This window comes from Aulonocara stuartgranti (assembly GCF_965226115.1).
Source record: "Aulonocara stuartgranti genome assembly, chromosome: 12".
NCBI classification, from domain to species: domain Eukaryota; kingdom Metazoa; phylum Chordata; class Actinopteri; order Cichliformes; family Cichlidae; genus Aulonocara; species Aulonocara stuartgranti.
In genome coordinates this window covers 25,661,546-25,684,261 of record NC_138948.1, presented here as the reverse complement: position 1 = coordinate 25,684,261, position 22,716 = coordinate 25,661,546, and the positions used below count along the sequence as shown (strand labels likewise).

The following is a 22,716-nucleotide window of genomic DNA, read 5'->3' as shown; positions in this document are numbered from 1 at the left end:
CACTAGGATAGGTGTACAAGTACACACCCTCAAACGCAAGCACGAAATTGAGTATCAAGTTTCTCAGCATCGGAGGGGCATTATAAAGACCCTATGAACTTCAACCTTACTTCTCGAATGTTTCTTCAGGGACAGATGCCTTTAAGCTGACTGGACTACAAATACACTGTCATCATTTTTAACTTCAGTATCTTAAACCGGACCGACTATAGACCCAATACTTTGAGATGAAAAGCAGATGTGTACTTCAGTTTTTTTACTTCTTATCAGCAATCATTTTATCAAAAGCACAAGATATGGTCGGACCGGGTCTCTACTGTTTTACATCGATTCGTGGTAACGTACAGACGCGTATTTCCTTTCTGCACGAAGACACAGTCGGCGTGCGCTCCTTGTACCTCACCATCTGGTCCCAAGATATGAGACTGGTAACATGCACAGTAAACCTCAGTCCACAGATGACAGAAAGATATCACAGTCTCTGCAAGACAAGCAACACACGTGGTCAAGAGGTAAGCTATGGGTTTAATATCAGCAGCATATTATTGGCGCTGCAGAAAGCCGACTGCGCTCACCTCGAAGCTTCCAGTGCGTCACAGCTCACCATACGCACAAGAACAGATGAGACAGAGAGAAAAGCTCGGAGAAAACGCGCCTGGATCTTCCCGGGCACGTTGTGGTGCGGCAGTGGAAGTACGGCGGACGGATATGAAGAATTAGGTGAGACTGCTGAATTCTGGTTTTCTGACTTTGTGATTAAAACATATTTGGCCTGTTTGAGGTTTTCGAGGACTTTGGCGATAAGAGGAGACAAGTGAGTTGTAGTTCCCTGGTGTTTGTAATCTCCAGCAGTGCTTACAGAAAGCCTCGTGAAAGAACATTTAAAATCCAAACCTCTCAAGCTGCTTGTCGCTAAAATCACCTCAATTAAAAGAACTAATATCCCTGTCATTTTCTAGACATACCAGAAAGTGTTCTCACTGATAGCAATAAGGATTTAAATTGAAATGAGAATAAAATGAAACTCACTTCGGCTTATATTACTGACCACTATGTCCCAATTAAAGCTACTTCTGGCTTCTCCCTTATTCAAAAGGGGAAACCTATTTCTTTTGCAGAACACAATACAGTCAAAAATGCTTGTAGTAATTCAGAAATAATGCCATTTCCTAGTTTGTCCAGCAGGGCAGCTCCACAGTGCTGGACCCTGGCAACTTTTAGCTAGGCTGAGATCATTACAGTTTTTCTCAGTTGCTTTGGTGCATTTCTCACAACAGAATTGATCTCTGCACCACTACTAAGGCTCTTCTCAAAACAATTAGTGCAAACCGCAAAACATGGTGGATAACTTGCAAAAGTGAGTCACTTCATCAAAAAGAAAAGTCAGTTGTTCAAAAGCAAGTCAGTAGCTCAAAATAAGTAGTCAATGCTTCAAAAGCAAGTCCCTTAATCAAAACAGATAATATATTCATCAAAAGCAAGTACTTATATCAAAGTGTCAGGGCTGTCACAATTACAAGTCATTACACCAGCACCTTTGGTCACAAAATCAAATGGTTTGAACATGTTCTCATTGTGACGGATTTCTTTGTAGGTGCTTCCCAATGACATGTCAAGTCTGGACAGCATGCATGGCATGTTGAAAACCATAAATTGTAAAGGAAAATTACAGTTTTTCTCAGTCGCTTTGGTGCGTTCCTCAGAACACCATTAACATTTGCACAGCAGTTAGTGCATTTCCCAAAACAATTAGTGCAAACTGCAAAACCTAGTGGATAGCCTGCAAAAGCACGTCACATGCACAGAATTGATTATCCATACCTCAAAAGCAAGTATCCATGTCAATGAAACTGTCAGTGCCATCAAAATGAAAAGTCTTGACACCATCTTTATGAACAAGATAGTCAAATGGCATTGTCATGTTTCCACTATGACAGTTTATAATTTCAGTGTTTCCCATTGCAAAAACAATTGGTGACATCTGAAAATGCTGACGACAGCACTATGGCCTACCTGTACAGCCATCTGAAATGTGCAGTAAAGTCACTGTAGATGTTATGGGAGTCTTGGGAGTAACTGAGACACTGAATACGTACGTTTCACATTTCCATTGTGTAGAAGTGTTTGTAATTACTTTTACAGCTTAACCAGGACAAGACTGAAGTTTTAATTGTCGGTCCTGAGGCTCAGAGAGAGAAACTCTTGTCTAAATTAGAGGCATTTTCACTATGTCCTTCGCTACAAGTGAAAAACCTGGGTGTTATTTTTGACTCTGAGCTTGGTTTTATCCCACATGTTAAATATGTAACCAAAATTGGATTTTATCATCTAAAAAATATAGCCAGAGTCCGCTCTATTCTCTCTCGGGCTGATGCATGCTTTTATTACCAGTCGCATTGATTACTGTAATGCCCTGCTCTCTGGTCTTCCTAAGAAGAATATTTCAACTTTACAACTCTTGCAAAACTCGGCAGCTCGTGTGCTGACGAAGACCAGAGGGCGGGCCCACATTACACCGGTTTTAGAATCGCTGCACTGGCTCCCCGTGTGTTTCAGGATCGATTTTAAAGTTCTTTTATTGGTTTTTAAATGTCTTAATGGTCTTGGGCCTTCTTATCTCTCAGATCTGCTTTTACCATATGAACCCTCGCGGACCCTGAGGTCCTCTGGTACTGGCCTTTTGATTGTCCCTAAAGTCAGGACACATACTCACGGAGAGGCAGCTTTTCAGTGGTATGGTCCTCGTCTGTGGAACAGCCTGCCGGAGGAGCTCAGGGCCGCAGAGAACGTACATGTTTTTAAGAACAGGCTCAAGACCCACCTTTTTAATTTAGCTTTTACTTAGCGTTTATTTATTTTTTATGCTTATTTATTCTATCCTGTTATTCTATTATTAATTTAGGATTTACCTAATATTTTTTGATTTTATTCTTATTCATTTTTTAATCTTCTTACTCTATTTATATTTATATTTATATTGTATCCTGTTCTTATTTATTTTATCATTTTACCCTGTATATATCGTATTGCGTCATATCTCCAGTGTTTCCTCGGAGGGCGCTCTCTGCACCGGGGCTGTTATTGACCGTGGCTGCTGGGTCTCTGGGGTCCTCTCAGCCTGGTTGGGGGGCTCCTTGGCCTCCCTCCTGCTGTGTGCCCAGCCCGGAGGCTACGGTCTGTGACCGGCTCCCGGTGCAGACCGCTCTCTGTTATAATGTTTCCTCACTTGGCTCATGCGAGCCCAGCCCAATTTTTACTCTTTAAGTGTGCGCGTGTGTGTATGTGTGTGTGGGTGGGGGGATATATGTGTATTGAGAGTGTGGGGAGTGAGTTGGAGGGTGGGGTGGGCTGCTTTTAACTATGTAAAGCACTTTGTGCTACATTTTTTCTGTATGAAAAGTGCTTTATAAATAAAGATTGATTGGTTGATTGATTGATTGATTACAGTTTTTTACAGACGCTAGGACACATTTCTCAATACTTAGGTCACTTTTGCAAAACTCCTCACACAGTGAGCACAACAGAAGTCTATGTGGGCCAAACTGAGGATCAGTTATCATTGTTTTGGCACAAAATGCATTCAATGACTACATCTCTCAAATTTCATGAATTATTTTCTCACTCAGACACAACAACTGCCAAAAATCTTTGTACGTACAGGACATTTTGCATATACTTACATACTGTTTTCAAAACTGTTAAACTTATGGCCAAAACAATAACACAATGCAAAACTTAAAAAGACAGCAAAATTCAACAGCAATATTTTATTGAAACATATTTTAAATCTAAAAATGCAGTTTAACCAGCCACAGCTTATTCTCATTGTAGATGAACATCTACACAGGTGTTACTCCTTCAATTTTTCAACTCCTTCAATTCTGGCATGCCAGAAGATTCTTTCCTAGGTGTATTGCCCTAGATGGCATAAGATGTGATGTGGATGAGAACCTGTGGCCAAATGGAGAAGACCGAGTAGAATAGCATTACTATTGTATGTGTATCAGTGGATGGTGTGTATACAAATTCTTGTATTTTGGGATTACTTAGTGCAAAAAAATAAAAATACATAAACAAATATTAATGAATTCTGCATGATGTCTGATTCATTCCAGTAACATATATTGAAATTCTAAACAGATGTGTCCTTGTTTTACACAAGAAAACACTGTGTCATGCTATATGTTGTTAGTGTTTTTTAGGTCATTGTTTTGTGGGTGACAAAGTGTGTTTGTTGGCTGTCAACCTTTGCTAGTGTTCTGGAAGAATGAGTTTATTTGAGACCTGAATAAAGTGTTTTGGTAGTTGTAGTGCATTTTGAATGTGAAATGAACTGCTTTGCCAAGCTGAAGGTCAGTTAGGAGAATTGTGTGAAGAGTTTTGCAAAAGTGACCTAAGTATTGTAAAATGTGTCCTAGCGGCTGTAAAAAACTGTAATCCTACAGAATTGTGCAAAAGAAAAATATGCTACAGTCACTTGTTCACTGTAGAATACATGTAAACATAAAATCACCCATTTGGTAGAGTTGTGCACTAATGTGAACAATAAACAGCACATGTAACAGTACAGTAAATCATTCTGGCACATCCAGACGTTCCTGTCTGTCTGGCCACATATTTTCATCTACATCACAACAGATGTTATCCCTCGCAATGCAGCGAGGAAAGTATCTCCTAGAGTGGCGAATCCATCCTCTGCAGGACCCTGCTGTGATGTCGTCACATGCTGCATCCATGGCTGCTAGCAGGGCCATTTGCTCATGTGGATGCCGGTCATAAACTTTCCACCTCCAGGCAGAGAAAAACTCCTCAATTGGATTAAGGAATGGGGAATATGGAGGGAGATATTCAACCAGAATTCTGTCATGTGCTGCAAACCACTCTCTGACCTGATGGGAGTGGTGAAAACGGACATTATCCCAGACAACAACATACTTGCTGAGTTGGCCTCCACCTCTCTCATTCTCAGGGACTAGGTCCCTGTAAAGAGTGTCTAAAAATGTCAGGAGATGTTGGGTATTGTATGGACCAAGAAGGGGGATATGGGTGAGGACGCCGTTGTCTGAGATGGCTGCACACATGGTAATATTCCCTCCGCGCTGACCAGGGACTTCAGTGGTTGCCCTCTGTCCAATGAGATTCCTTCCACGCCTTCTGCCTTTGGCCAGATTGAAACCTGCCTCATCAACATATATGAATGTGTGCAGTGTTTCCCTGGCTTCCAGCTCCAGTACACGCTTTAGAGAGAGACAGAAATGCAATGTCACAATATGCCTGTGTACAGTAACAAACAGTATGCATGCATTTGGTAAAACACATTGTAGAGTATGTGCTGTGGAATTGCAAGTGTACTGCATGAAACTACGAAGTACTGTAAAACAGTTTGCAGTGCAGAACATAGAAGACCAGCTTTACCTGCACATACTGGTGACGGATCTCCTTCACCCTGTCACTGTTTCGTTCAAATGGCACTTTATACAATTGCTTCATGTGGATTTCATTTTTCTTGAGTACTCTGTCAATTGTTGAAATTGAAACAGATTCAATATTGCCAAATACCGTGTAATTCTCTATGACAGCGCTTTGTATTTCTCTCAGCTTTATTGCATTGTTTGCAATGACCATTGCACAAATGGCTTCTTCTTGCTGTGGGGTAAAAAGGGGCCCTCTTCCGCCTCCGCGAGGTTGTCTTACAATCCTATGTGGTGCAGAGTGAACTTTTTGTGAAATTGCAAATACAGTACAGTAACATGTGATGTGTCTGAGATGGCACAGTACAGTACAGTGTATTACTGTTTGCATACCTGCATACCTAAACTTTCACACGCCTCCTCATGAGTGACAGCTGTAATTCACCTGAGATCAATTGTTCAATTTCGGAGACATTTCCAGGAAAAATGATACAGAAAGGTATAGGATTTGCTTGACAGATGGCCAATATTTGGCATGTGATAACTAGTTCAACAATTTTGTGTGTGATGACTCAAGCAATGGATGTATGACTATTAGTTTTATTGGGAACGACTATTCAGCATCCATAGGTATGATTACTTTTGACTGACATGACATAAGCAAATGGAAATGTCAGAAAGCAGCAGGGAAATGTATGGAAGCAACTGATTCATGTCCAAAATCATTTGCAGTTTGTTCAGAGGGAGGAGAAATTGCTACTATGATGTGCACAAATGACTGAGTGTTGTGGAGGTTGAACTAATAGTTATGAGAATTTCAATTCTGATCTGAGAAACGCACCAAATCGACTGAGAAAAACTGTAAGCGCAAACATGCTTACAGTAATTGTTACAGGACTATCATTCAAAACTCCTTTCTTTACAGCATTACTGTATTGTACCACAGCACACTATGCCACACCTGGGCCAAGTCTGCGCTTCAGTTACAGTACGTATATATGTAAAGATCTATAAGGTCATGTCCTAATGCAAGTCTCCTGTATGACTATGAAAGTGCAGAGCAAATTAGTTTGTGCTGAATAACTACATTACAGTATGCTCACCTGTTTTCCCAACAAAATGTCTGAATAATAGAACTTACAGTAGTTCTCCCAACATTTGGCTGCACCCTTCGACCAGCCTCGGCCATTGTGAGGCCATGGTTTATCACATGATCCACAAGTGTTGCCCTGATTTCGTCAGGAACGTGTCTATGTGGTTGGCCTCTTCTTACCCGGTTTTGTCCTCCACTGATCCTCACCCCTCTTCCACAAGGCTGACGTTCCATGTTCTGCAGTTTTGTAGCTTCAGTATGCACCTCATGCCAATCCTGTCTGTTGGTTTATATTATATATATATACTTGTAGAGTAGGGGATACTGTAACGCGATTCACCTGTGACTGGGTAGAAGAGGCTTTTCATTGGTTGCAAGTAAGAGTAACACACACCAATTTTCATTAGTGTGAGATAAGGTTCACCTGAGAAAAGTAATTTATGGAGATTTTCATGGAAACTCCTTAAAAATAGGGTTTTCAAAATGGGTGTACAAATTGTTTGACAAGATGTTCAACAATTTTGAGTGCACTGACACAAGCAATGAAATGAAGACTATTAGTTGTAAGGACAATGACTATTCAGCCGGTACAAGTATAAATAATTGTGATATTCATGATAAAAGCAAGGAGATAGTGATGAATAGCAAGTCAAAAGTGACCATTCTTTAGATATTTGTACTTACTCAACTGCTTCATGTCCAAAGGCATTTGCCTTTGGACGAAATGAGCATGAAACCGCCACAAGGTTGTGCCAAAACGACTACATGTTGTGGAGGTTGAACTAACTATTGTGCAAAGTTTAATTCTGTTGTGAGAAATGCACCAAAGCAACTGAGAAAAACTGTAAACTGAGATGGTATAGGACAGAACAAAATAGACATTATTTTTATCAAACACTCTTATCAGCACGTATGCAGGTATGACTCCCACATAGGAGTACATCAGATGGCCTCATAGTCGATAACCTTTGCTATGTAAACCTATACTGAGTCAAATCTCAGGCCAGATTGTGCCCTTTGTTTATCATGTTTATCACCCTTAGATGCCAATATAAGAATAATGGATTTCTTTTTGTTTTTTAACTATAAAATGTGATATAGCTGTTTTACCCTCTCCCCAAAATAATCACTCATATACTTAGATTCCAAACATCTAATTAAGAGGTGCTTGATATTTTTATATGATAGTCACATCAAAAAGATGTGGCTCAGGGTTTTGTTTTGTTTTTAATTTAATTGAAAATCTTGTGACCCATACATTTTTAATTTTCAAATAACTGCCTTTGAAGTCTGCAGCTTTTTCTTTCAAATCAGGTATGTGATCTTTTGCTTGAAAAAAAGCTTTGCTTCCAAGCAAAGTGCCCTTTGATGTGTGATTAAATCCTGCACACAGGGATGTTTGAGGGTACAGACAGATGCTGCCGTGAGCACGACCACTGCCTGCAGATCATCCCGGCCTTTACGGTGAATTATGGAGTGTTCAACCGCAACCTCTTCACCGTCTCACACTGTGAGTGTGACCAAAGGTGAGCATCAGAACACACCCACCGGGCATCTTTAACACAGAGGCAGGATTCCAAGTATTCATCGCCTCAAGGGAAACTCCTGCAACCACTAATTCACTTTCCACCCCCTGACATCTCCACATACTGCCCTGGCTGGCATGGAAAGTCAGGTAAAGGCAGATTTGCTCAGAGGCTGAATTTATCAGTATTAATGCCTTCTTAAACTTCCGACTAATAAACTCGGAGGAAAGTTCCTATTGTGTCATGTTGGCAGGGTGCCAGTAAACGCAAACCGATTTAAGTAGACGAGCCCGGGGCCATGTGACATAACTGTTTATAAAGGGGTAATAAATGCATCACTGCGCTCACCCCTCCAGATAAACTGATTTCAAGAGTGAACACGCTGCTCTGCAGTATTTGGAGGGCATTCCATTCCTTATACATATTATGTATGTGCTGTGATTTTATTTTGTAAAATCATCCAGTCTTGACAAGTCTGTGTGTACTTTTTGGTGTTCATCCCAAAGAAGCACACGGATGTGGTTATAAAATGTTTGGGAATAGTCAAACATGACGAAACACTTGCCATTCGTGTGTTTATTGACTGGACTGCTTTTTGAACTTTGACTCACCTCGTTCTTTTTTCTGCCTCTAACTAGGTTTCGACAGTGCCTTCTGGACGTGAATGATAGCTTTTCTAATATGGTAGGCTACAGCTTCTTCAACATCCTCCGGATTCCCTGCTTTGAGCTCAAGCAGCAGAGGCGGTGCACTGAGATGTACTGGTGGGGGATGTAAGAGAGGCACAGACACTGTTGCTTGATACTTTGACTGCATATTACAGTTTTTCTCAAATGCTAAAACACATTTCACAAACGTTACCACCAGGTCCCCCAATGTCCAAACACAACACCCTTCTCTAAAGCTACATAAACACAACCACACCTTCCCACTGCAAAACTCAAACTCCCACACCAAGAGAGCAGCTCGAAGCTGTCAAAACTGTAAACACTATACACAGCATTACACACTACAGCAAAACAATTGAAAACACAATGCTCAATTTGTGAGAAGGTTCTTTGTTTCATAACTGCCAATGCATATTTTAGAAACTATACAGTAACGGATCGTCGTAGATCTCTGCAGAGGATTAGGCATTTAGATTTGTGAGTTTCATATGAGTAGTATAAATCTATAGAAAATCCTGCATGTACGTACACTACTGTAACACAACTCAATGCAAAAACAGAATCTATTGCACACAACAGTAATCTTGAAAACATGAACAGGGTGTGAAGTTTTTTTATTTACGTTATTCACACCACACACACACCACAATCACTGTGCGGCATCATGTCGCTGAGCTGTTGCTCGCATCTCGTCTGTAATGATGGTGCGAGGTTGTCTTGCTCTCCCTCCTGGACCTTCTCCTCTCCCATGTTGGCCTTCTCCTCTTCCTCATTGGTCGCTCCTCTTCCTCCTCTCATTTGAACTCCTCTTCCTCATTGGCCTGCTCCTCTTCTTCCAGGGCCAGCTCTTCTCCCTCCTCTGCATCAAATTCCTCTTCCCCTGACTCTGCCTTCATCCATTGTGTTTGTTTGGAACCTTCAGCATACTGTGCACTCTGAACTTGCTTTTACATGTGGGTACAGCATTAGCAACAAGTGTCTTCAATTTTGAGTCATTGTGTGTAGTGAATGACGCCAGGTGTGTTCCCTGTGTTCAAAGATTGGTGACTGTGGCAAGCATTTTGCATCACATGGGCTTTCATTTGAGGATATGAGCAGAGTTGTTTTGCAACATGTGTTTTAGCAAGGAAAAATGTGTTTAGATTTATGAGTACAGAGGGTTGTGTTTTGTGAATTGTGTCTTCATGTGACATGTGTTTATGGTACTGGAATATGGTGGCTACATTTAGTAAATGTGTTTAGACTACTGGTCATTTGGGTTACAGGATTGGCTTTTGTGTTTTAACATTTGAGAAAAACTGTATTAGACACAACAGTTGCTCAGTACCATAGAAAAGGGGTTGTTCTGTGAACAGTGTTGGTATGGTTGCTTTGGAAGCCTGAGTGGCAGATGCACTTCTGCAGCTTGTATTAACATGCCTTAAACTCTGCCAGTAGGTCTTTAATTTCCACTGTGTCACTATCGTTATCTTCCTCAAAAGCTAGGATCTATTTAAGTAAAGTAAGAAAATAAGAAATGATAAGAAATGTGCTGAGCAGAATGTTTTTTTAACGTTTTGAAAATGGTTCTCCTTTACGTTCTTTTGTTGTAACAAGTCTTTGTACTCTCTCTATAGGTGCAAAGTAGCCAAAGAAGCTCCATATGCTGTCTTCAAAAGCCCCCTCCCCTACAACACCTCTGATGCTGAGCAAAAATATGCGGACACTGACACCAACAAGTTACCAAGTAACAAGGAGCAGCATGTAACTCAAAGCCCCCCTCGCAGAAAGTCATCTAAAACTCAGCATCAGTGTAGATTCAGAGACCCACCCAGAGGAGACACTTTCCACCGCAGACGGACAAAAGCAAGAGGATGCAGAAGACGCCATAAACCTCATGGAGCAGCACCTTCACAGTTGCCTCCAACATCAAAGGCACACGCCACTGCTTCGTCAGTGGAAACAGGTCTTTTAAAGATTTCTAAAAGTAGCTTACAGAGTAAAGAAAGCGAGAAAAGCCAGCATATCAAAGTGGGCCTGTCAGATTACTCCACACTGAGACGCCGAGATTCACCACAGCTCAGCTCAAATTCTGATCTGCAGAGTTCATCTACAGCACCATCATCTTTAACACAGATGCCAGAACTTCAGCCGCACCAAACAACAGCCACAGTGACCAAAACCAACAAAAGTCACAAGGACGTTATCAAGAGAAACGGCTGCTGTGGACACAGGAAGCGTGTGAGGGGTGATGCTTTTCAGTCAGGCTGTGAAAGCTGTTTGGAACGAGAAACAAAATCTCATATGAAAACAACTACGGACAGATTACCAATCAAAGTGACTACACTGGGTGTTGAAAAGACAACAAATACACTCACATCAAACACTTTGATAACGGCTACTTTTGCAACACCCATTGCAGCAAAACTAAAAACAGCAGCCCCGCTTAATAAGGATGATGAGCCACAAAAGCAGGTGCACTCCTATCTGCTAATGAATAACTCAAACCAGGGGCTCACAGGTAGCACCACAGCCCAAAGCACCCATACAGAGAGAAGCCTTAAACAAAGTAAAATGTTGCATAAGATAACAGGTGAGTGCGTACAGCTGCTGACAGGGCTATAGCTGCAAGTTAAGCCATTGATTTTCCTCTTTCTTTAATTTTGAGCATCTGAAATGCAATTTAATATTTTAGTTGCTTTTAAAATTAGTCATTTTTCACTTTGGTTGGAAACATTCATGTTCTTCTGGATCAATCCAAATTATTATATTTAATTTTAATTGTAATATTAATGGGATTGAGTTATTAATTACAAAATATACTCAAGAGGGGAGGTTAGAAAGTATGCAAGGTAGTGAGTTGAATGACTGTCAAGGCTATTTTTATTTGTTAGTATATCAGTTAGTTTTCCACATGAGCAGTTTGATTGTAGCTCAACAGAGAAATGTATGTGTTTAAAGAAGAAGTTCAGGATATTATTCTATTAATAATTACCAGGATGCTTAGCTGTGTTATTAGCTGTCGTTACCGATGGGACAGAATGCTAATCATCATTGTTGCTGACTACAAATTACAAATGCCAAAAAAAGAGGGCTAATCTTTACTAGAAAATAGCAGCATCAGTAACCAGCAAATATACCCAGTTCTGTAAAGAAATCTGAGTACACTCATAAATATATATGCACATATTTTTGCTCCTGTAGATAGCCAGCTCCTGTGTGAAAGCCTCAAACATCTGGACTACTGTAAATTCAAAATCCCTCCTTTGAAAAAAAGATATGGCCTCCAGAACATGGAGTCGAAGACCGCCTATCACTGTGACTGCACCAGCCGGTAACAATTTTATTTATATGACATAAGTGTTGCATTATGTTTTGCATGTTCTATGTTCACATAATTGTATGTTATACACCTATGCAGCATTCAGGCGTATTCAGGCGGCCTATTTTACAAAGGAAGTTAGCTGCCCCGATCAAAGACTGGACAATGTGTTTTTTAATAAAGGTTTATTAATGATTAAATAATAATAATTATAAATCTGATTTCTACTGGGCCGAAGGTCATTTTACACACAGAAGTTAAAAACCAGGACTTAGGTGAGGAGCAGTATTTCTTCTGCAAGCTGTAGGACTTGACTGGGAGCCAGTGGAGGCACATGAGGGTGGGGGTGATGTGGGAGTTCTGAACATGGCTCAAATAGGCAGACGAGCTAGGACAGCATTTCAGTGGTCCAGGCGGGAGCAGGAGGTGATAAAGGCATGAAATGTAAGGAGGTACTGAGTTTAACCAAATTGCCCCTTAATAAGATTGCCCCCTGTTCTGCTGCTGTTTATGGCTGTAGAACAGATAAATAATCATGAAAAAAATTTACGATGTCAACACATTAAAAAGTAATCCTAGCTTCACAGCTTGGGAATTACTTCATTCACGATTGTTTTATTTAATACACCAGTAATCTTATCCCTGGAATTAGCGTTATGACACCGTCAAATGAGGTTAAGGAAATACGAGCCTTACACAGCTGTGAATTAATTCAACCGAAATCACCCCGATAATCTAATGACTGTAGCAGCGGTATCATTAAAGACCAGTGGAACTATAATATTGGTTAAAATAGGAAACCATCCAAAATAAGTACTGCGTTGCTGTTGCAATACTGGAAATAGCTGTAACTCTGTCTCCATCAGAGTCCACATTTTCTGTGATGGCAGGAGGGACGGCACACTGTAAGATGCATATTTTCCAATACCAAGTATTTGTTTATTTATAAACTAAAAGATTATGGTTTAACTTCAGTTGCAGGCAAGATTCCCTTTGGGTTTACACCAGAAAGGGAATCCTACCCAATGTGGGTGACATGTGGACAGGGAGCAGCCAAAAAATACTTACCGTGGAACAGTCTTGAGCCACCACTTATTTCTTTTTGTTTTGTGCCAAGGAATCAAACTTAAATTTTTTTTAAATGGTCTTGAAGAATACTTTTGAGCAGGTGTTGTGACTACATATAACAGAACACTTAGAAAGAATCAATTTTAAGTGGTATCTTTAGACCACTTGTGAGTAACATTTTTCCCATTTCTATTAATGAAAATCTTCAAAGATAACCCAGTTTAGCAGGACTAAAAAAAGCATTTTCGCACCAACAAGGTGATTACCAAAGCACTTTTCGCCAAATCTCAACATATTTCCACATGGAGGTTAATTCATGAAATCACAAACACCAAAATGTATGGACAGAATTTGATCCGCCATGCAGTACCCTCTGATTGGTAATGGTTTCATTTGTCATCATGACGATAATCCCAAACACATTGCCAATACAATAAAAGCATGCCTGGATCGAGGTATGTCATTTCTTGTTAGAATAAGGCACAGTGTGCATACATTCATGGTTTTAATATGATATTTGATATGTTTATATTGGATTATGGACTTTGCTGCCTACTACATGGTAGGAATACAGTATTTTTCTTCATAACTATTTATAAAAATGTAATGTTTTTTTTTTAAACCTATATCTCTGAGATCACACGTGGAGAGATATAAATGATATTATTCCCTTTCTGAAAATTTTCTTGCTCTACTGTATGTCTAACTGGTTTCCTACAAGTGATCTTATTGCCTTACATACAAGAATTAACTTGTCACTTGTCCTTTTTGTCAATTTTACAGCTTGGCTGTTCAGATTGAAAGCCTCAAGCGACCAAGCATTCTGCATTCTCTCATGCTGCATTTCGTCTCTCAGCATTGCTTTACACTGCCAAACGAGGAAAAATGCCACGGCAAAAAAAGGTTTTAAGCTCCAATATGCTTATTCGCATTAATCTCTAACACTTTTCGGTTAAAGCAGTACCAGCCCCTTGTCTAATATGTTCACTCAGTTTGCCTGTAACAGATTACTGTGCTGAGTTCTCTTGCTGATATTTTTATGTCTTTTTCCCTAGCTGTTCTAGAGGCTTCACTAAAGCCTCTGACCTACATCAAGTGCTTAAGAAGATAGAGGAAAAAGACTCTGCTGGGGTGCGAATTTCAGGCACTGACAGAAAAAGAGGGATTCCTGTTCGCCTTTATAAGCGATGCCTGAGGCTAGAAAGCGGAGCTGATATTATGACTGTAGAATAAGCTGCTATGTGCAGTAACAATAAATGTTATAAGCTTTAGATTTCACGCAGGCTTTGCTCTTTCTCCCTGATGGTGGAAAATTGCAGCATTTTAAGAAGTAAGGCCCTCGACTAGCAAAGTATGGTCTTATAAATGTAATTACATTCTTATAAATGTAAGTTAGCGTTTGCATGTGGACTTGCAAATGATTGGATTGTGGAATGAAAACATAATTAAATCATTTTATTGTTTCTGTTTGATTTTGAATTGATTTTAAATTCACTCTGTCATCTGCACTGTATATTGTATGACTCAGTGAGGGAAAAAACTAGAATAAAGAGATAAAGATTAAAGCTACAAACCCACCAAATCATGGAAAAGCATTGAGTCAGTAAAGGAAGAATTCAACATTTTAATTATTGTCATGTCTACATTAAAACTTCACAACTTCCTTAGAAAGAACAACAGCTGATTTGCCTTCCCGCATGCAGCAGCTGTAAATCAAAAAATTTAAGTGCTTGAATATTCAGCCACTGGCTCTTTCTTTAGAGGAATAAAAGTCAGTAGAAGCAAGACAGAATGCATGTCTATGAATGAGATGGAGTCAGGTATAACAGTGAAGCTACGAGGAGCCAGTGAAGGTGGACAAGTTTAAATACCTAGGGTCAAGAAGAGAGTGGAGCTGGTTCAGGCTGGTTCAGGGGTGGTTTGTGACAGAAGGATAGCAGCAAGAGTAAAGGGGAAGGTTTACAAGATGGCAGTGAGACCTGCTATGAGGTATGGTTTGGAAACAGTGGCACTGACAAAAAGAAAGAAGGCTGAGCTGAAATGTTAAGACTGTCTTAGAGGGACAGCTTAGATTGGGAGGTCTGGAGACAAAGAGGCAAATCTGACATGGTTTGGACATGTGTAGAGGAGGGCTAGCAGCTATACTGGACAAAATTTGTTGTCTCCAGCCAGGCAGGAGGAAAACAGGAAGACCACAGAGAAAGTTCATGGATGTAGTGAAAGAGCACATTCAAAAGGTTGTTGTGACAGAGGAGGGTGTTAGGGTTAGGGTGTGATAGAGGCAGATGGCACTAATAATAATAATAATAATAATAATAATAATAATAATAATAATACATTGATTTTTTTTAAAGATCTTTAAATTAAATAATAAATGTGCCTTTGTCATTTCACAGCTGTGATAAGATGTGGTTTTAGATACCAAAATAAATGACTTTAGACAGCTTTTATTTTAGCACGCGGTGCATTCTGGGAGCGGTTAGTTGGCCTTGGAAACATGGCGTCGCACTGACAGCTTGGTGACTCTCATTATCTTCTCCAGGCACTGACAGATACCGGGCCATTAGTAGAGCTGCTTGCAGTCGGGTTGTAGCCGTGAAATGAGAGTACTACAGGTTCACTTTGCGTCTTGAAAAGACTGTCGTTTAGACGGTGCGACGCAATAACGGATTTAGCACGGCTGTCACGCCCACTCTGCTCGGTAACGCTATAACGATACCGTACGGTAAGTTAGCTCCGCTTCAGCTAACTGAGCCAGACAGCTAGCAGCCGCTGTTAGCATGACCAGAGCACCCATGTAATGTAAAGAACACCTGCCACTACAACTCGCCCGCTGACTGGCACTCGTCAAGTTAGCTTGTCTCCCTTGTCAAACACTACCATTAGATAAGACCTCGGCGCTGACGGCCGTTATGTTATTGTGAGTCGCTATCAGGCTAGCTAGGGCGTTTCTGTCATTCTGTCACTGAATTTTTAATGTTCGACCCCTTTGGCTACGCTGTCGGAGGGGAGAGCGATGGGCTCCGGGGCTGTGGATTCGTCCCAGTGGCTTTCGGTGAAGGAGGAGACCATTTTTCTCCACGACGGTCTCATTCGGGTCACAGATCTGGCCGAACTGCCCAGTGAAATTGGAGTATCGGAGCAGGGGGACACCGAACAAGAGGTGGGTAAAAGCCATCGCTCTTTTTTCCAGCTCAGTTTCTCTCTCACACACACACATGCAAACAAACATAAAGAGCTGTATACAGGAACATTTGTGTATATATGAGATCAGTGTGTCTTTTTGTTTATTTAATGTAAGAATTAGTTTTGACTGTCACCTGAAACACACCCTCCGTAATAACGGTAGTGCAGACGTTTGCAAGTTTCCTGTCCTGCTAAATTTACCATCAAGGTAACCGAGAGCCGTGTCAACTCAATTCCTGCCCCTTCCTTCAAAATATAACCTATTACAAACATGGTAAATTTCATTTCTAAAATCTCTAATGTTACGTAGTGTCTTTCTTCTAGTATATTAATGTGGAAGTCATATTGATTTGGTACTTAATATTGTACTCAGTGTTGAGCTAATATGTCAATTAGAGGTGTACTTCAGGTATCAAGCTACACAGCTCCTACTTTTTTTCACTTAAACACATGCATGTATGCCTTTATTTTTCCTGACTAGATCTTGGCTTATTTAGTGCATAGTAAACAGATTTAGTCTTTGTAAAGGTGACATAGCTGCTCTTTCCTTGAGAAGTGTTTTTATGGTCATTGTCAAACGCAGGGGAAAAACAGTTCTCATCTCTCCTGCTCTGAATCTTGTTCTCGAAGCACAAAACAAGCTATGTTTTGCAGACTCTATTGTTTACCAAATGTTTAAGCTTTTAAAACGACTTTTATTTTGAAAGTCTCATCCCATAACCGGAAGAATCAATGTTGTTAGATGACCAGAAACTTTACAGTGATTCTGATGGAAACAACGAGCTAACACCGCATATTTACATACTCGATATTTCCCTACTGTGCCTTGTTTTGAATCTAGCAGGATCCACCAGACCGTGGAGAATATTTGCGGCAGTCTTCATGTCACATGTTCATGAGCTGGGGTCTAATTTGTGCTCGGAGTTGCTTGTTGATGAGTAGTAGACTAACAGACAGTGATGGTTACTGGCTTTAAACAAGCAAACTTCATGATAAAGTGGGAATAGTTATGAATTGTGTGCTGAACTTAACCTTTACAAGAGTTCATACTTGCATTTCAAGGCTTTCACTTACAGATGCTTTAAAGCATATTTCTGTGTTACACCTTAATGCAGCTGTTTTTCTTAGCTTTATAGTGTACATATTTATTATTGCAATCTGCACTATTCTTACAAAATATCAGTTTTACATCTATCGATCTATCGATCTATCGATCTATCTATCTATCTATCTATCTATCTACCTACCTACCTACCTACCTACCTACCTACCTACCTACCTACAACATTTTAATTAAAATGTATGTTTCCAAATTCCTTGCTTAGATCTTTTGGATCTGAAAAAAAAAAAGATCAATAAACTGAATATTTGTTTATATGATGTTATCTTTACTCTTGTACTAATAGCCACAAAACAGGTTTGTTTTTGTGAATGTTTAATTACAGTCACAATGGGCTAGGCTTATATGAAGAAAGGCCACCAAATCAAACTCATGAATCTGTACATGCAGCTTTTATGTTTTCTGTTAGTTCAAACTATGTCCCAAATAGCTGCATTACCAGTTTATCCTTGATCACCTGGTTTTGGGGTAGGCCTTGGTAGGCACCAAAACTTTTCAAATACAGAATAGTCTCTGCATAGTGGAAGAAGCAGTTTATTAGCACAATTCCACACACCATGTTCTTAACACTAGAGGTGCCTGTGTTAGAAACACAACATTTCCAGAGCCTTTCTTTACTACTGAGTTCTCAGGATTCCAGTTTGGAAAATGTTTGTAAGAGTAGAATGCTTAAACTGAGGACTCGGTAAAGCTTCAAAGCAAAACTTTACTTTACTGTAAAATAACCATTCATAATGACCTACAGCAGGGTTTCTTATGATGGACATTTTATGGTAATAAATTCTTCAACTTCCATATTAATTATGAATTAGCACTGATATTGAAAAAAAGAGTATGGTTACATAATGTATAGCGTGATTCATCCTTAACATAAAATGCTAAAACGTGTGTTTTATCAAGCAAAGCCAAAATAGATGAGCTATGTGTAGTAATGCGAACTTTGTATTTATAGTGGGTAGTCCCACTAAATGGTACTAAAACATAAAATAAGAAGACATTCTTGCGTCACTGTTAGGCTCTCAGTTTGTTTGTTTATTTATTCTTGGTAACATTCAGATCCTCCACATTTAAGGCATGTGTCCAGTTTTAAGACTGGCTCGGTCATTCAGTGCCGTTATCGTAGGTGTTGTGATGCTGACTATTTTTATCCGCTTGCAGCAGTTTTTGCAGAGCAAGGTGAAGGCCCAGCATCCAGCTATGGGGTGTTACTGTAACATAAGCAGCGTTTCTGAAATTGAATCAATACAAATTGTGCCTGCTAAATGCTATAATGGATTTTTTTTTTCTAGTCCATGATTCATGTGTAATCAATATCTGAAATGCTGCCTAAGTGCACATGAGGCACATTGTTTCACTTGTGATAGGATATGTGCTTTGCTATCTCTGACCATTACTGCGTAGTCCAAAGACTTGGAAAAACAAGAGCTCCTTCTGTGGAAATGATTCGTAGCTAACTAGGGAAATGCTTTATGACCAGATCTTCATAAACCAAATGTATTTCATAAGTCATGTATATACCCCACTTTTGAATGGCGGCGTTTTACATAAGAACAAGATTTTTCGTATTGTTTTTTTTTTAAATTGCCAAATTGAAAAAGATTTTAACATCTTGCTGTTTTTGCAAATAATTCTTAGTTTTTCGCCAGTAAAATTTGGATGTCACTTGTGTGTAACACAGCTGTGTTATTTAAATTTACGTCAGTAAGAATAAAATTCCTCACTGCTCTCCTCTTTTCTTCCATAGTGTCTTTTCTGTATTCTGATTAAAAGTTTCTGCTGATAAGGAAGATTTCATTTGTTTGTAGCCAGCATTGCCAGGAAACAAAAGACTGTCTCCCATCTCTAAATAATACACTGTTTATTGTTTTCTAAAATGGTCAAGAAAAAAGTGAACAGTTTAATACCTGATTTTTTTCCTCTCTCCCACTACCTTTGCCCTATAGATTCTAACATTTGAGACCAAGAATCCGGTAGAGCTTGCCGAGCGTCTGCGTGCTGTCTGTGGGAATCAGAGCAATGCATATGCCCGTCTGCTGGAGTATCGTCTCAATGCCCTGCGTGGCCTGTGGGGGGCGCAGCGGCAGCTGGCCCTGGAGGAGCAGCAGGAGCGAGAAGGGACTGGAGGGGCTGATGAGGAGACCTTGGCCTTGCTCAAAAGACAAGGTCTGCTCCAGCAACCCGAGCAGGCGCCCTTCACTTCCCGTGTCGGCCTGTTGCTGGTCTTTCCCCTTTTACAGTCCCAAACTCGCAGTGACCCAGCACTCTGCGGTGTCACAGCAGAGGTACTGCTAGCTTGCCTCCGGGACTGCCAGCCGCTGAGCCTTAGCAAAGAGCCCGCTGACTGCCTCAATGGCCTGGAGGGACTGCTATGCTCCTGGCTAGAAGATGGTGCCCAGGAGTCAGGCCCAGTGCATGGACACACTCAGCCGCAGATCCTACAAACGCACAGACAGAGGGAAAACGCTGCTGCTGCACTCGTGGCACTTGCCTGTGCCAGGTGAGACCATCCGTTCCTCCTTGCTGTTCTACCTGGATCCTTCTTAGGATCATTCTGTTTTTGTCTTGTCTTGTCATTTACCATTTGTCTTGTAGACAGTGTGCTGTACTAATGGTATTCACTGAATGATTACATACAAGATCTCATTGAAGTGCAAAACCTGTGAAAATAAGCTATCAAGAAAAAACAATACTCTTCTTAAGTGGCAATTTTTGTTATCAGGCAATAACATTAAATTATTAACTTTTTTTCTTAAGAACCACACAACGCACTGTGGTAATCTTGCTTTGATATTTGTAATGTAAGATAAAGAAGTAGTTGAGATTTTGGTATGATTTTAAGCTTATGGATATGAACAGACTTTTTGGCTCCATGAACTTGTAGTCAGAACTACACTCTGTTGAAGTAAGATAGTAGTGCTGTTGGAAAACAATACTTCTTTTTTTCTTCTTAGTTTCAGTCATTGTTATTAACTTCATTAGGCAGCACAGGGGGGCCTTGTGTGTAGGAGATAATTCGTGGCAGCTGCTTTCTAAATACTGATGTTTGGTTTAGATGAGGGCTCTGCCTGAGAATAGCATGCAGAAAGCAGGACAGGGCGATTGACTTTAAATTTACCAGGTTTTTACCTGCACTATTTTCACATATGTCCACATCGGTTTCAGTAAACTTCACACAGAGTTTGTACAAGGGAGATAAAATGTAAAAGACATTTAAATGGATAGTTCTACATGTACTCACATCAGGTATTGTCTAGAAACATTCAGGAAAACAGCTTTAATGAAGCTGTTTTGCTCTTCATTGTGCCTTGTTCATTCTCTAGAACTCTTCGAAAATATATCAAGACTTTACCTTGTTTGGTGTTTTGATTGGATAGTGGGGAGCTCTGTCTTACATTCTGGTTCATAATCTCCCACAGGTGTTCATTTGATTTGAGATCTGGTGAAACTTCTGACTCATATAAGTTACATACTTTCATTCAGTGTTCCTTTGTACCCTATTGATGTGGAGGCATTGTTATCCTAGAAAAGACTGCTCACCTCAACACACATAAACACAGAAATATTATATTATAGGCTAAATGTGATAACTCAGAGCACCTTTATTATGATTTAAAGTGACCTTTTCCTTTCAGGGGACAGGTGGACCCAAACAATGCTTGTAAATTGCGCCGTTACCCTTACCCTTTCAACTTGTCAGACATATTCATGTATTCTTGCGTGCAAAGAACAGAAGCAAGCACACAAAAATATATCTGAAGAAGCTAATCTTTAATCTGGTTTGTTTGTTTTTTAGTTTTTCTGCACAGATGAGCAGAATATCCTTGTTTGTTTAGTTTTTGTATTTGTGCCTGAGCTCAAGCTTCTGTTGGTGACAGCTGATCTTGACTTGTCAAAACCAGAACTCTCCACTCTTTGTTCACCTTCTGTTGAGGCAGAGAGCTCTTTGTTGTGGGGAACTATCTAGCCCTGATGCTTTTTCACCCAGCAGTGGAAGCTAATTAAAGGGCTATCAGCTTTAACCACCCTCTCTCCCCCCCTCCACCTCATCTGGAGTTGGTTAGTAAATTCTCTGTATAGGAGGGCTATGTAAGCAAATGGACTGCACAGGATGTTGATATCAGCTGTTTAGATGTTTACATAGTATGGCATTGCGGGGTTCACTTTCATGAGGCTTGCATTGATGGTGTCCCTCGGTCTTAGTTGTTGATTTTAATACTCCCAGTAGCACTATTAAATGTTATTATAAACATACGAGTGATAATTTCATAGCTTAACCCTTTCTCTGGTACAAGCATTGGGTTTTAGTTGATTTCGTAGACTGTTTTTAGAATTAAAATACACACACCTGAACGTGGTCCATAAGTTAATTAATTCTTGACTGAGTAAAATCTGTAAAAGTTAAGAAGATTGCTCAATGTGGCATAATCTCTTTTAAATTTTTTAAATTTACATCAGATCCTGCCCATAATTCATGCCAAGTTATTATTCCTCTTGCGGCTCCAGGAAAGATTAACAATGAGTTTTCACTTGTGTTTCACGTTGAGCTCTCTTGAATAATCTGCCAAACTCATTTCTAGGGGATCCCTGAAGACCTTCATCCACACAGTTCACCTGCTGCAGAAACAAACTGATCTGGGCCACCTCCCTGTGTCAGACGTACTGTACAGGTGAGGGAAACTGTTTTGATTTAACTGAAAGACAATGCCTAATAACTTCCCCAACATGTAACTACATTATATTTCTCCTGTTCAAGACTTTTGCTCCTGGAAGGAGGCCCGGGGTCTCCATCCTGCCTCTTGGGGGGAAAACATTGTGTTTCCTGGGGTTTTGAGGACATGCTGCCCACACCAGATAATTCTGCTGGAGGAGCAGAGAGTAAAGGTAGAAAACAATTTCAGAAAAAGTTTTTGTGATACTTAAAATGAAAAGATATAAATAATATGCAGCCATGGTTGAAAGTTTTTAGTTCTCTGGAATGTAAGTTGTGGAAAAGATGCTCCTTGTCTCACTTGCCATCATAATACTTCCTTCCTGTTTTATTTATTCACTGAACTTGTTTGAAATGCATCTTAAATCCAAGCAATTATCAAGGGTGGAAAGACCATTGTTCCTCTTTGGGTTTCATTCGCTGTCACATATAGAGAAAACATTTTGTCTTGAGTTGAAACTAAAGATCTTAAGTGGATAAAAGAGAGGAAGTGGAGTGATGTCTCTCTGTCTCACAGATGACTATCTGACGTGTGATGGAAGCTGAACAGGGCATACTGTACATCTATTTTTATTGAGCCATAAAGTAAATCTGAGCATTTATTTTTCAAGCTAAATGGATCTGTTCATTTTAAG

The 22,716-nt window shown here is 40.1% G+C and overlaps 2 protein-coding genes across 8 annotated transcripts in view; both read left to right on the top strand.

Annotated features, from left to right (window-relative positions):
* Nucleotides 1-227: 227 nt before the first annotated feature.
* LOC309718970 (uncharacterized protein) lies at nucleotides 228-14,546 on the top strand (the record flags this gene model as incomplete). 3 transcript variants are annotated; one of them, XM_082554668.1, is made up of 8 exons in its annotated part: nucleotides 228-720; nucleotides 6,337-6,399; nucleotides 7,898-8,030; nucleotides 8,669-8,794; nucleotides 10,315-11,270; nucleotides 11,882-12,011; nucleotides 13,851-13,970; nucleotides 14,123-14,546. In XM_082554668.1, the coding sequence occupies 8 exons, from the start codon at nucleotides 228-230 to the stop codon at nucleotides 14,298-14,300; spliced, it is 2,199 nt and encodes a 732-aa protein (XP_082410794.1). In that variant the 3' UTR covers nucleotides 14,301-14,546. The 3 variants fall into 3 exon arrangements, with proteins under 3 accessions (XP_082410794.1, XP_082410793.1, XP_082410795.1); XM_082554667.1 differs by having other exon boundaries at nucleotides 8,669-8,803; XM_082554669.1 differs by lacking the exon at nucleotides 6,337-6,399 and having other exon boundaries at nucleotides 8,669-8,803.
* Nucleotides 14,547-15,545: 999 nt separating this feature from the next.
* Nucleotides 15,546-22,716, top strand: part of hectd4 (HECT domain E3 ubiquitin protein ligase 4) — a 39,055-nt gene continuing 31,884 nt past the window's right edge. For all 5 annotated transcript variants that reach the window (XM_082556167.1, XM_082556168.1, XM_082556166.1 and 2 more), the window contains exons 1-4: nucleotides 15,546-16,230; nucleotides 19,317-19,870; nucleotides 21,951-22,040; nucleotides 22,127-22,254. In XM_082556167.1, coding sequence (XP_082412293.1) covers nucleotides 16,084-16,230; nucleotides 19,317-19,870; nucleotides 21,951-22,040; nucleotides 22,127-22,254 — 919 coding nt within the window. In that variant the 5' untranslated portion in view covers nucleotides 15,546-16,083. The remainder of the gene's footprint in view (nucleotides 16,231-19,316; nucleotides 19,871-21,950; nucleotides 22,041-22,126; nucleotides 22,255-22,716) is intronic.